Source organism: Sinohyriopsis cumingii, chromosome 18 (assembly GCF_028554795.1).
Source record: "Sinohyriopsis cumingii isolate HCF-2022 chromosome 18, ASM2855479v2, whole genome shotgun sequence".
In the NCBI taxonomy this organism is placed as follows: domain Eukaryota; kingdom Metazoa; phylum Mollusca; class Bivalvia; order Unionida; family Unionidae; genus Sinohyriopsis; species Sinohyriopsis cumingii.
The window spans coordinates 69181407-69195988 of NC_142978.1; the positions used below are offsets into that span (position 1 = coordinate 69181407).

The 14582-nt window shown below is 37.4% G+C and overlaps 2 protein-coding genes across 3 annotated transcripts in view; one reads left to right on the forward strand and one right to left on the reverse strand.

Moving 5' to 3' along the window:
* Window positions 1–3214, forward strand: part of LOC149776910 (sodium/nucleoside cotransporter 2-like) — a 41335-nt gene extending 38121 nt beyond the window's left edge. Inside the window, exons 11-12 of one of the 2 annotated variants that reach the window (XM_089941617.1) lie at window positions 1237–1417; window positions 2761–3214. In XM_089941617.1, coding sequence (XP_089797743.1) covers window positions 1237–1417; window positions 2761–2834 — 255 coding nt within the window. In that variant the 3' untranslated portion in view covers window positions 2835–3214. The remainder of the gene's footprint in view (window positions 1–1236; window positions 1418–2760) is intronic. The other variant, XM_089941616.1, reaches the window with a different exon arrangement.
* Window positions 3215–4071: 857 nt separating this feature from the next.
* LOC149776911 (uncharacterized) overlaps window positions 4072–14582 on the reverse strand; it is a 165113-nt gene continuing 154602 nt past the window's right edge. Inside the window, exon 5 of the mRNA XM_089941618.1 lies at window positions 4072–13832. Coding sequence (XP_089797744.1) covers window positions 10736–13832 — 3097 coding nt within the window. The 3' untranslated portion in view covers window positions 4072–10735. The remainder of the gene's footprint in view (window positions 13833–14582) is intronic.

Below are 14582 nucleotides of genomic sequence, written 5' to 3' on the forward strand. Positions count from 1 at the left end.
GTTTTTCAAAAGCATTGCACAATATTACCCAATAATTCAGGTTGATTTTTCGAGCGCATATGGGCAGATGATGTACATTTTCACAAATATAATATCCGAAGAAATGTCCGCCCCAGTATATGAAAGTAACATAGAGGGAGACCAGCATTCTCTCCAGTGTGCATGTTGCAAATCTAAACAACTCCACCGTACACCATTCTCTCGCTCTCTCTTTCTCTCAGAAGTTTATATCTGGAGAGTAATGGGCAGTACAGAAGTAACATCATGATCCCAGGATGTTTCATCAAAATTGTCACACACACACACACACACACACACACACACACACACATACATACATACATACATACATATACATATATATATATATATATATATATATATATATATATATATATATATATATATATATATATATATATATATATATATAATCAAAGACGTCCTAATAAAATGAATCCTGTCGTACTAAAGTGGAAACGATGTACCAGCACAAGAAGCAAGTAAGGCAAGGTATGCACATTACCAATGGTTGACATCATTCGAAACTTCCTCTGCAATTTATGCGAGACAAGATTATACTTCATATGCATATCGGCGCAATAATCTACAAATAAAGCATACAGTTTGTTCGCCGCATATTTCTACACAGAAGATAAAACCCAATCTTGTCGGATCACCTCATCTATAGTTCGATCATTCGTAACATTAAACTGCATCGCTTCCAATATTATATCCCATTTATGCGTTTAGAAATTCCGTAAATGTTGCAGCCTTGGTTGCGAATGAGTTCTGCATTGTTTATCGTTATGAGTTTCTATGGCCCATATTTATATGTTTACTGCCCAAAACCAAGTGTTTGCCGCAGGGTACAAAGTATATCCGAGCATTTGTACCAATTGTACGTCGGATCCACACGCCTAGCAGTGGATGCTTTTGTAGTATCAACACTTCGCGTTGTCATTAATAGAGAGCTGTTGAATGAGTCCCTTCGATATATATCAAGTCAGTTATCAAACATTCACTCGTACACGTGTGTACACACACATACGCACACACAGCATTTGAAAACAAATATCTAACAATAACATTGCATAACATGTTTCATACTACATTGAGGAAATATTTAATTATACTTTGCATTTATGTACTAAAGCCCGCAGTCACTGTCAAGGTTCAAACCACAGACAGCTATGTAGCTTGAACTACCATTCATATTTTTCTCTCACCTTACAGAAAAGGTCAGAGGTAATAGCAACGTACGCGCTATGTGGATTCTCCAATCCCATTACAATAGGCGTGATGCTGGGAGGACTTGGGGCATTAATACCTGGGAAGAAGCCACTCCTGGCCAAAATCATCATTAGGGCCTGGATTGCCGGCAGCATAGCGTGTTTCATGACTGCATGTTTTGCGGGTAATTTTCCCTCTTTTTACAACATGACTAAACAATATATGAACGATCTCCTAGCTCTAGCTTCCAATATCCATTCACACAATCTGCGGTCGTTTTCGTACTCCCTTCTTCAGTTGCCTAAATTCAGAACGACTCTGTAGAAACATACATACCTATTCTGCAGCAGTGTTGTATAATACAATTTCCAATGATATTTTTTAAAAAACACTTTGTTCTATTAAGAGCTCGCTTCACAAATTCCTTCTTCTGAGTATGCTAAATCTCAAACTGAACTGCCTCATTTGGGTTCCCCAACCATCTCCCTATCTACTTGTGTATCTCATGTATGTTTGATCTAATTTTTTGCTTCTGTGTGTATATGTGTATGTTATGATTAAATATAAGTGTTAGACAATGTAATTAATAGTTCTATTTGTACATATATAATGCTTTTATAGTTTAAATATTCTATAGATTATTATTATTATTATTATTATTATTATTGCTTGTTCCAGGTTTCTCTCTCTCCCAAACAATCACTGATTCATATTTCAATTTCCTGTCCACTTGCGTTATTTTCTAGAGTTAAATTAGAAATTATCATTATAGTCGTTTCTATCGTTATTGCCATGTCGTCATCATCATTTTCTTCTTCTTCCAATGCATCCTCTTGTTTTCATACAAATGTAATGTACGGATTTCCTAATGGCTTTCTGGACTCACGGTGCAAATTCAGTTTTCCATAATAAACCTATGCAAACACCGTGATATTAAAAATCCAATAACTTTACATTTCTGAGTTCTCATGATCAAACCGATATTTATCAGCAAAATGAAATCTGGATGACATTTTCTGTGTAGAGAAAATTATATGAGGCGCGGCATTGTCTGGACTTACATGTTTTTGAAACATGTGCTTTCAGTTCTGCACCAAACAGTCAGGTGCTAATTTCGGTAGTCAGTGTTCTAAGCTCAAGACTGCTTAAGGACGAAATTCCATCACGAAAACAATGTCTGTTTTTTTCAGTTACAACAAGGATAAGCTCTCAAAAGATTCTTTTTCCCACAAAATAGCTTTCATTGTCAACCAGTCCTTGCCACCCAAACCCATCTATACTCTATTTTATGTCAACCATTTCCAGGCTGGTTCCCGTATTTCCGTACAATTAGTAGCGCTTGTCCTTCGGTCAAATGTTCAAGATTGTGACTGCAAATAAGGGAAGAAATTATTCCGAAGAAGATTTTGTAATATTTAAGTTGTCTCCCTTACACTGGGCTTTGTTCGATGATAATGTTGGTGCTATAGATTCGCATGTGATAGATCGATGAATTCAATGACATTTTAATTTTTTATCTTCTTGCAGGACTGTTTTTCGACGAGTCTGATTACGAGACAGTTACGAACGGAACGTTTGTAAATCAAGCAGTTATAAAATAAATTGTTTTAAAAATCGTAAAATTAGCCTAGATATTTGTACAAATACACAAATAAAACATTCTGGAGTATCCTTTCGTTCAATTTGCGTTCATTAGGATTACGTAAAATTAACACTGCACAGATTATGATAAGAAAGAAGAAATCTCGATATCCGTGCGTGGTGTGCTGAGGGTAGACAAAATTACCATTTGGTTATTGTTGCAAATTTAGCGTATTGTGTTTCTGCTGTTGATGCTATTAGGATTTCACTCGTCTTTGCTATATAGCTGATATATCCGAGATTTCATTCATGCGTAATATTGCTGCTATATATGTATTGTATTGCTGCTATATTGTTGATTTCACTCATGTGTGTGCTATTGTTTATATATCGTAAATTTCACTCGTACATGCTATTGCTGTTGTATCGTAGATTTCACTAATACGTGTTATTGCTGTTATATCGTACATTTAACTCATGTACTAGCTGCTATGTCGAAGATTTCAATCGTACGTGATATTGCTGCTAAATCGAAGATTTCACTCATGTGCTATTGCTACTATATCGTACATTTCGCTCGTGTGCTATTGCTGCTATATCGTACATTTCGCTCGTGTGCTATTGCCGATATATCGTACATTTCACTCATGTGCTATTGCTGCTATATCGTACATTTCACTCATGTGCTATTGCTGCTATATCGTAGATTTCACGCATGTGCTATTGCCGATATATCGTACAGTTCACTCGTGCAATAAATGCAGCAATCTATTTATTATGCAAGCTGCAGGATGAAATTTATCTTACAGAACGACACGTGACTTTCTCTTTTCTTTCTTCCGTGCATAGTTGCATCAAAGTTCCGGCATTTTCCCGTTTAAGTATTACAATTCCATACCATAATATTCTGTGTCCCTCTTTCGTAGACAAGAGTTGTCATTGGATTTCCGTTGATCACAGTGTTCCTCTTTTACTAATAATGTAACAAATGCATGAAATTAGTTGTGAATAAATCTTAAAACTCGGCTTATAAAAACAACTGTATTCGCCCACATCGCTCTTAGAGGGAGTGAAAGGAAGAGTGAGATGCCTGAATTCGCGCACATCTTACAGAGAGAGAGAGAGGGAGGAAGGGAAGGAGAGAGAGGAAGTTAAGGAAGTCAGGAAGAGGGGATGGAGGAAGGGATGTTGGGTGAGAGTGAAATGACTTACGACAGCTAGCATTTATGGATTACAATACAAGCAACGATATTCATATATTTTGTAAGCATTTTAATCTCTGCATTTCAGTATTTCATTTCACAATTCGATAAATAACAGAAAATATTTTGATTAATCACAGACGCTTTAAAATATACTGGGGCGATAAATATTGCCAATATTCAAACACCACACACTAATTGCCATACAGAATATGTACAAGGTGATACACTGAGTTTTCTTTACTTATAAATGTGTATTGCTTTGTGTATAAAAAGCTAAATAATGAATATTCACAAGTTTTACATAAATTCTCAGCAAAGTGAAAGCTTATGAAATCTATTTTTCTGTGAATACTACTGGTTGTCCAAGATATAATGAACGCTACAAAATTTGGACGAATGAGACACGGTGTAATAAAGTGGTTCTAACATAAGCATCAAGGTACGACAGATTTCTAGTCTTTATATAGACAGCTTGACAGATTCAGTAGTTCCGCTAACTCAGACCTGCCAACCCTGACGAGTCCGTCTCAGTAAGGGGCCATCCATCTAGTACATACGCAAAAATCTGGCAAAGCTTGACCCCTCACCCCTCCCTGTACACATGCGTACTTTTTTACACGATCCCACCTGCGTACGTACGCTTGACGCATACTCCCCCCCCCCCATTCTAAAGAACGGCCTATATTTAATCCACACAAAAAGCTTAAAGGATTAAAAATATTAACTTGTTTAATAAAACAGATAGTCGACCGACGTTGAATGTCGGGATGCATCAAAGAAATAAGCTGCGTAACTTTAAACAGTTTGTCCAGTGTCCGCTAAAATTCAAACGCCAACTGAACCCAGTCGAACAGGTTACGTATTAGACAAATTATTATCGATGTTTCACCCACCCACCCCGTTTCCTATGCGTACGTACATTATCAGTAGACCCCCATATGCAAGCGTATGCATTTGGGTTATAAAAAATTTAATAAAAAAACATGCGTACGCACTAAATGGACAGCCCCTAAGGCAGATTATTTTTCTCCGGAAGATTAGCCAGTTTTCAGTAATGTGTAACAAAATGTCAATAACTGCTATTGTAAAGCTGGAAAATGTAATTAAAAGTTCCACGCTGCGACAATAAACAGTTTCAACTGAAAAGTTTGTAAAGTACTCGTAGACTTTATTTACCACTAATACAGTTGCACAAACTTTAGTTCCAAACCCTATGCAACTCAATGGCTTGTTGCTATATCTCAGACTGACGTAATTTTTGGAAATTCTTTTTCCATTTCACATGACGATGGCAATCATATCTCCCGCCACGAGACATGCTCAAAGTAGCACGTGATGTTCAGCTTTTATTCACAGTAATCTGAATATTCCTTTTTATTCTTCAGTGTGAGTATTAACACTTTTCTAGAGGCTTATTTTCCCTTTCGTCTTAAAAACATGCATCGCTATCTGGACGCCATTTTAAAACTTCTATAATCAACAGTTTGATCACGCAGACGCTTCTCATCAACAAATATCTGCAGCTTAAAGCGTTTGGGGTGCTGCTGTAAAGTTAGTATGGTTCCCTGACAAATTTCAATAATTATATACGAAACCCGGATCCATATCAAACATGGATGAACCGATTATCCGGATTTTTCGGCAATGATAGTTTTCCCGTAGTTTTTGCTTGTATGCTGTAAGTCCGTATTCTAAAGGTTATTTTCGTGAGACTTACGGCAAAACCGTAAAGATTAGCAGGTCTGACTAATTACGTATGTCTTGGTGGTCTGGTACGCTGACTTCTTCTCTAAATAAGCTTCATAGTTAATGGTTGGATACCAGGCTACACATATATAATGATTCCATACAAAATGGTAGAAGTACCATAATAGTCTCGCTCAGTCTGAGAAAGCAAGATATGGATAATCTAACAGATTATGTTTATATGCTGTTGGCAGGTTGACTAGTGCGTTATTCATGGTATGATACGGTATTTTTTTTTAAAAATGTTTTAGTAGACTCATTCATCGTTTCTTAGAGTCCTATAAACAAAGTAATATTTCATGAATGGGATACTCGTTTTTTCAATACATACACAAAAGCATCCTGAACTAATAATAAGATTCCTAAGTTTACCATTTAGGATTAATTTGATCAATGTACATACAACCATCACATATTTAAAACTAATCTCGTCTAAATGACTACAGTAACCTTCCAGAACACGTTTCCACATAATATTACATGGCTCTTTACATGCTCATAATGCCGGAAGGCTGTTTTGACCCCCATAATCATCTAAACCTTGTACATCATCTTTGCACATTAATCCGCGAGTAAGTGGATCGTAACGTTCTGTCTATCACAGACTGGAGTACCCTAAAAACCGAGGTATAGACAACCAGACTATTTCTGGCGGTTTAGGTGATCTTCATTCTATCGTCATCTGTATATTGTGACCTATGCTACATTATAATGGCGTCTGCCCTGTGTTCCATCTCTGAAAGTAAAGACTTCTTGATATTTTTTCTCCTATGTAAGATCTAAAATCTTCACGTTCTGAACTTAAGCCATTGTATAAAAAAGATCGCAGAAAAAGCAACATGAACTGAGTACGATGCAGTTATTACATTGTCGCACGCCATGGGAAACACCCCTTTATCAATCGTGGCTGCCATCTGAAACTTTGAGGACGATACAACAGATAATACAGCGAATGTATGCCGATATCTGCCGTTCGGACCATCTCGGCTATTATAAAACAAAGATTAAATCGGAATTTGTGAATGCATCGAAGAATATTTTCATTTATAATTTATTGGTCGATCCAATCACAGAAATAGTCGAGGTAGTCCGAAAAGATTGCGGATCGTTTGTTGTTTTGTTTTATCGGTGTAAATACTGGCAAAAAAAAGTTTGATTTTTCTGTGAATTACTAAGGAGACATACAGCAGATGCATATTTTTGTCTGACAGAATTAGTAGAGGTTCATTGGGAACATATTGGTCAATCCAGTCATAGAAATAGCCTAGGTGGTCCGAATAGATTGCAGTTTTGTTTTTAGCTTCTTTTTTTTTTTTGGGGGGGGGGGGGGCGGGGTTTGCGGAGAAATTACAAGCGAACAACATGTATGTTTTTTTCTTCCTGAACATTATTGCGCTGAAATACCTCCGAGACATAGAGTTGCAGCGCGGAATAGCCATGGTTGACCGACTGCCGTGGCCGCTTACACACAGAAGTCCTCTTTTTTATATAAATCTACGCCAAAATCCAAATGCCCGTTTTATCACAAAAAATAAATGCGTTTCAAAGAGAATCCTCTATTGGCTCATTCCAACAGCATGAAACGTCGTGATGGGTCACAATGGGGAGACTACGTATGCTCATAGTGAATGGTTAACCAAGACTATGCATACTTATGAGAAACGAGCGAATCTCTGCACAAGCAGCCAAGGGTGAAAAAAGAAGCTATCCGATTGTCGCCCGTGGCTTGCGACGTTGCAGTTATTAAAGCGCACGGTTTTCTCCAGGTGGCAATTTACCACCAAATGTATATCGTTGTAGAGATGGCCTTATGCCTCCAAAGGTAGGTAACCCACGTGCGAGAAGTATGAGATTTTTAGGTAAAGAATTTGGACGTCACTCGACAGTTGGATTTACATCAAACAGATGTAAATTATTCACCGAAAGCATGCTATGTGCACCCTAAATAGATGTTACATATTTTATTCAAAATACCCCATTTCAAAATGGAACTCATTATCAAAAAGTAATAAAATGAACTTTTAGAAATCACACATACACTAGCGACCGTGTCTTCAACGCTTCATCCCTAATTAATTATCTACGATATTTAAAGTCTGATGTGTCAAAGTGCAGTCATTTTTCATGAATGTGGTACCTAATATTAATCGAAACACCTAGTAGGTTTTCTACAAAATTCCGTCACAGAAATAAAATACTTCAATAAAGATATACAGCGTACAAAGAGGGAAGTCGCAGTTGTACACTAGGCAAAATAGAACGTCAAAAGCATTATATCAGCACGTTTAGTTCAAAAACATTCTCAACTGAGTAAAAGCTTGAAAAAAAATGAGTTACTTGACCAAGAGTAAAATCATCTCCGTAGAGTTGCCCACAATGAATGTTATGCTGGGGTGTGATATGCAGATGACGTCGTTTGATACGCTAGGTACATGTATATCATGTATATGCAATGGCGGCTACAGTACCTGTATGCCTTTCCAATTGTTTATGGAAACGACCCAAGCCTGATCGTACGATTAACGTCCGAAGCCACAATCAATGGGCCGGCCAAGTTTAGAGTGCGATGTTGGGTTGATTTACCATTTAATGTTTTACAAAACGTTATTACATCAGTAACTATTTCAAAACAGACAGATAGTATCTTTCTACTAGCCTGATTATTTACTGAACAACATCGCTATCTCTATTTTGTTTTTCTTCTTCAACTTTCTTGCATATTACGTAAGTATTCAACACGCTAGATGTCTGATATTTGAATTCTCTAACAAAAATTAAATGGCAGTGAGATCATCTGATTGTGGAAATTGTCCTTCCTGGTAAACAGTCGCATCTAAACATATTTGAAACTTTTCGTTTAATACAAAATAGAATATAAAAAGTAACACCAAGCCCTGGGAGGAAACAATTTTGGCTGTTCAGAAGGTATAGTTGCTTAAATGATACTGACTGGAGTAAAACCCAGCAATTCACTGGATGTGAGAAGTACGTGATTGTTTAAGGCCGATGAGCATTACTGGAGCTAGTACAATCCGTCCCATTTCAGACGACTGGAAAAAGCAGCATCTCTTGACCTTGTACGGAATTCGGACGGAGTTATCGCTTCTAGATTTAAAATCTCTTTCTAATCAAGCATTATAGAGGGCGAACATAAATGATAAGGTTTGTAAAAGATTTTGCATAAGTCTTGCTTTTCCATGCATTACGATAAACACATCCTTCAAAACATGCAAAAGTGAAATGTGCATGAAGATGCAGAAATGATATTGCGGTAAATGAGTATCAGTCAAATATTAATTACGATACATAAGTATAAATTAAATATGATAATTTTGTACAGATCATGTGATCATATATACACTGAATTAATAGCGTCATCTGAAGATGAAAGCACTCTAAATACACTCCACACACACATTGATATGAAATATATTGCATTTTGCTTTTACAAAGTATCTGCAAAAGATTTTCGTAGGATAGTTACATATGTGCTTCTATTTCTCCATAAGATAAATCTTTAACGTTTTTATATTCAATTATAAGATTTTTTTCAATATATTCACTAGAATCTTGATACTGAAAAACATATGATGGATGTAACATATGATGCATGTAACTAGGAAGTAAAGAATGCAGATATTATATACAACCTAATATTATTTATTTGGATTAAGCCGTGTGTAAACTCAAGTTGATCCTATATTGAAAATCAAGCAAATTTAAGGTTATGTATTATAATCAATTTTTCAGTGTTTGCTTATTATCTAATAATATTTCAACCTGTTGAAATCAGATATATGTTTTTCAAAAATTAAAGGAATTTCTTGCACGGGTTTCCAACATAATACTAAACCGACTTGCTGTGGCAAGATTCTTGATTTTGGAAGCCAAACATGTACTGACCTAATGAGGTGATATACAATATGTATAAGGCTTCATGATATCTAAAATACATCCATTCTACAGTTTATCTAATAAAACAACGAAAATTTGAGGATTCAAATGGTATCATCAGTTAACAATTTTGTACATGTGGAAGTATGAACAAATTTGCATAAACAATTTTTGTCTCCTAAAAAATAAAATGGTCTATTATTTCCTAGTGGAATGTTTGACACGTTTCATATTTTTAATGAGCAATTTGTTGCTGTATGTACAGTTGTTTGTTCTTGGGTCCATTAAGAATCAAACTGGGTGATTATCGAAACTGCCAGCAACATATTCTTTCATATTTACTAAAAGCTGTTTGGCCTGGCAGCAAAGCTAGTGGAGCATATGACTTGCAATTCAAGGGTCTCAGGTTTGATATCCGCCCAGGTCAGCCCGTTTGGCTGCCTCTGTGTGTCATCAAGAAAGGCACTTGGCTCCCATTTATTCCTCACGGAACCAATAATGTGTCCAAAATGTCGTTAAATTGTAAGAGAATATTACTTTTTAGCAATTGGTCCTATCACTCGATAGAATGATGTTCCCATACAGACATATTATTGTCAGGATTTAAATTATATTATAAGTTACTGTTGAAATAAGAATTCGCTATTAAGATTTGGATAATATGAGGTTATATATTTTTTAAACTAAGATAATAAGTCGGAAAATGTGACCAATGTTTTCAGAAAGTTTAAACTTTACATAATTAAATACGTAATGCACAGAAAATAATTTATTTCTAAAATGTATTTTGGAATAAACATAATATAAATTGAAGAAAAATAAAAATTAAGAATAACTAGCTCAAAAAGAATCGGTTAGTATAAAATAACAATAAATAAATAAATAAATATAAACCATATACGTAGTTGTCGCTGTTTCGGTACGTAATCATCAAATAAAATCATGGACAGCTTTAATGGCTTCTGAGAAACCATCTAAGTACAGCGCTTGAAACCTACTATTACAAATTCTGAAAGACCTGAATATATACCTTGCCTGTCACACTATGCACACAAGTGTCATACATAATCATTATCTCAAAAGTATACATTGCAAACATTCGAAAGACCTGAAAGATTTCGTTCTACCGACACAGCTCTTACTAGTCTTTGGCCATTGGAAGTTTCTCCTCGCTCTTTACGTAATAAGGTAGACCGACCAGTGGTTAGTGGTGTGACCACTTTTGGCGCCGGAGTTTCACACCTTCCGCCGCTACTGTGTCCATCAGCACTATATTGAGAACACTCGGAATATTCATCCATTTCTTGATCATCGCCATACTCTACATTTTCCCTCGAATAAGACATGCTTCCAGATAGACTGGATAGATTACTAAACGATTTTGACCTTCCTTGCTTTGAAAGAAATGCTGGAGCAGGGATCCTTGTTTTTGGAGCGTCAGATTTGTCTTTCCGTGGCTTGGTTTGAATGACCTCCTTCAATTTGGACACTATATCTAAAGCTGAATCAACACAATTATCTTCAATCTCAAACGCATTTTCATCACTGGATTTCGAGTTTTGTCGTCTGGTTGGAGTGCTTGGCCTTGGCGGGGTTGAGATCGGACGAGGTGGTTTCGAAAAGTCACGTGGTGGTGTTGAGGCAGCCCTATGTGGAGTTGTCCTAGAATTCGAACCAGCACTAGAAGTTGATATGTTGCCAGTGGACGGCGTTCGAGATCTGGCTGTGGCAATAATGGTCCTCTTTGTGCTGGGGGACGGAGATGTTACACTTGCTGCGGTTCTTAAAACAGAAGATGGCTTTTTTGTCTTGATACTTTGACTACTTGAGAGATCTGTATCGAGTCCAATGGGAGTATCAGAACCTCCAGGGGTTTCATTAACGGAGGCTCTAAGTTCTTTTTCACGAAGTTTTTGGAATAATCGTTCCATCGTTTCGTACATTTCGGGATCCTCTGGCGGCGCTTCAAGATTTTCAGTGTCTATCTTAATTTTATTCACACCATTGATCGGTAATGTTAAAGCAGCTTTAATTTCATCAAGAGATCGAGATTGCAACAGTTCGTCGTCATCCGTTTCTCTGAAAGAGTTAGGCGTCATCGATCTTCTGGATTTTGGAGGAGTCTTTTTAGCACTAGAATTGGTTTTCCTCGCTGCTGTTGATTCCACCCATGCCTCAGTTCTGTCATTGCTATTTTTATGTACGCTCAAAGTTGCAGCCGAATCCTGTCTAGTATGCAATCTCTTTGGTTCGACACTCTGTGGCCTTGGCCTATCTGCCGTGGAAGGAATCCTTGATTTTGCTCTGGCTCCATCTCGGTGATCCACAGAAGATGTCCTCGCTCTTGCCAACACTTTCGATTTTTCAGTTGAATTAACCTGTTCATTCACGGCATTTACTATGTGATGTCCATCAGCTCTGTTGATCATTAGAACTGTCTCCGGCTGAGAAATAGATGATTGTCTAGAAACGTGCCTGTTCTCAGAACTTGGAGTTGGTGGTCTTTTATAGGTATCACTCGACCTGGAAGAAGTCCTAGACTGTGCATCTGACGATACTGTAACACTGTAATCCGACAAAGGAATTTCTTTAGCACTTAATTCCAACGAATCATTAACTTTATCCTTGTTTGAGCTATTAACAGTTTGCACAGAATGTGTGTACGATGCATCTAGTCCTGGTGTACTTGTCCGTCTCATAGTTTCTTTCATTGTTGGAGTACTAGGTCTATTTCCAGGACCTGGGGTTGTTGAACGTTTGGACTGAAATATAGAAGTATATGATTTTTCCATTTGTGATCCTGTAATGTTATTACCTGTTCTAGATGTGGATGCCTTCGCTATTACAGAAGCCTTTCTTGGCGTTGGTGGTCTACCAACAGCTTTACTACTCTCTTCAGAATTGTGATCATGTCCTTTTGAGTCATAAGCGTCATTTTCACTCAGCATTCTTTTTATGGGCAAAGAGGGTGTAGCAGGTCTTGGAATTAATGAAGGAGTTGATGGACGACCGACCGGTGTATTTGATCGGTTTCTGGTACTTTGTTGCCTATAGGAATCTATTTCAAGATCTGAATATCCAGTTTTTGAATCTGTACTTGTCTCGATATCTGGTCTCGAAGTTTCACACATTCCATTCGTCAACTTAGACATGTTCTCGCTTTCTTTATATGCCAGCGTGACATACCCAACATTACCACGAGAACTGTTAATTTCTCTCCTTTCACTATTAGCACTATTTGTAAATAAACAACTGCTCTCAACCTTTTGTTTTTCCTCTGCAATACGAGGAGTATATCCAGCTGATGTTTTCGAATAAGTGGAGGAAATTTGCGACTCTGTGCCCGCTGCGTTGTTTCGAACAGAAGAGGGCACAGCTCTCACAGTACCTGTTGATTCACTCGTAGCTATATCTTTTCGAGTACCCGGACCTGTTTTACTGTCGAAGGATGGCTTTTTGGTTGCATCAAACGAGTCAGAAACACACAATGTCCTTGGTGTTGATATTTTCGTTTCCTCCACTGTTCGAGTGTTATCTGTACTAACTGTTGTTAATTGTTTCGTGTTTTGAAACTGATAGTTAGTTGCATGTGTACTAACCGGAGGTGTCGGTCTAGTCATATTTGAAGGAGTCTTAGGCCTCGTGGTTGTTACGGAGGACTTAACTTCATTTCTTGGAACTGAAGGCTTTGTGTCAAGGTTCTGTACGGATGATTTGGATTTATCGGAAGAGAGCGACGACGATGAATAGCCACTACTACCATTGTCCAATGCAGATGTTTTAGCTAACCGCGCAGAATCTGTTATTCCAGTCCTCTGTCCTGTTGCACTGACTGACCTGATCTTTGTCCCATTACTAACAATGGGTCCTTTCTTAGTCCCTGCTGAAAATGTCGATTGGTTTCGGAAGCTGTCCGAACTACTTTGAGAACGCGGAGACTCGGAACTGTATTGAGAATCTGTTCCGTTGGGCACGGAAAGAGTTCTGTTCAGAAGGTTTTTGAATTCCTCCAGTGTCATCGTACTAATCTGATCTATTGACAAATCCCGTTTTACTCCCGAAGAATCCGACATTTTGTCAGTTACGTCGCTATCAGCGTCTGTACTCGATGTTTCAACGGACGCCTGCCTTCGAACTGGTACCTTCTTCACAAGCGCTTGGTCACGTGATGACCTGGAGAAAAAAGAAACATCAATTGGGATAAATTGGAAGGGAATAAAAACAACCATATTTAAATATATCATGAGAAATTAAGCTGAATTTAAAATCTTTTTTTTTATAATACGTATTCGATAATTTAAATCTAGGGTCGAGTCCACATCAATTAAATGCGACTGCAATATCAAAATCTGATGATGAAACAAGTACCAATCTGATTTAAATCAGATCTCCACTGTCCCGCGTGTAGATCTAACAGGGACCGTTTATATGTCATGTTTTGATTAACTCTGAATTATCCAATGGAAATGGACCTTTCTAAAATCTGAAATTGAACCAAATCGTTCGGCACACACTGATACTCTTCAGTCACGCTGCTCAGTTTCCCGGACGCGAAGATATAAGACCTCATCTGATTGGCTGACAAAATTTGCGACTATTGAAATAGCATAGGTCACTAGAGCATGATCCCCAAGCGGTCGCTGTCATATCTTCACTTAGGACAGTGGAGACCAAATTTGAATCAGACTGAAACACGTACACGTTAATGTGGGGTCAAGAAGACAAGGTCGATAAAATTCATTCGAGATAGCGACCCTCCAGCTTGGCAGCTAATTAGGACATATCTGGCACATCGTATATTTCAGAGATCAAAGATACAAATCAACCTATGGAGAATACTTAACAGTTCTTGTAAAATCGTGAATCTCGTCACAAGTAATTTTATCTATTCCAGTTTATTTTAAATTAAAATCTAACCGTGGT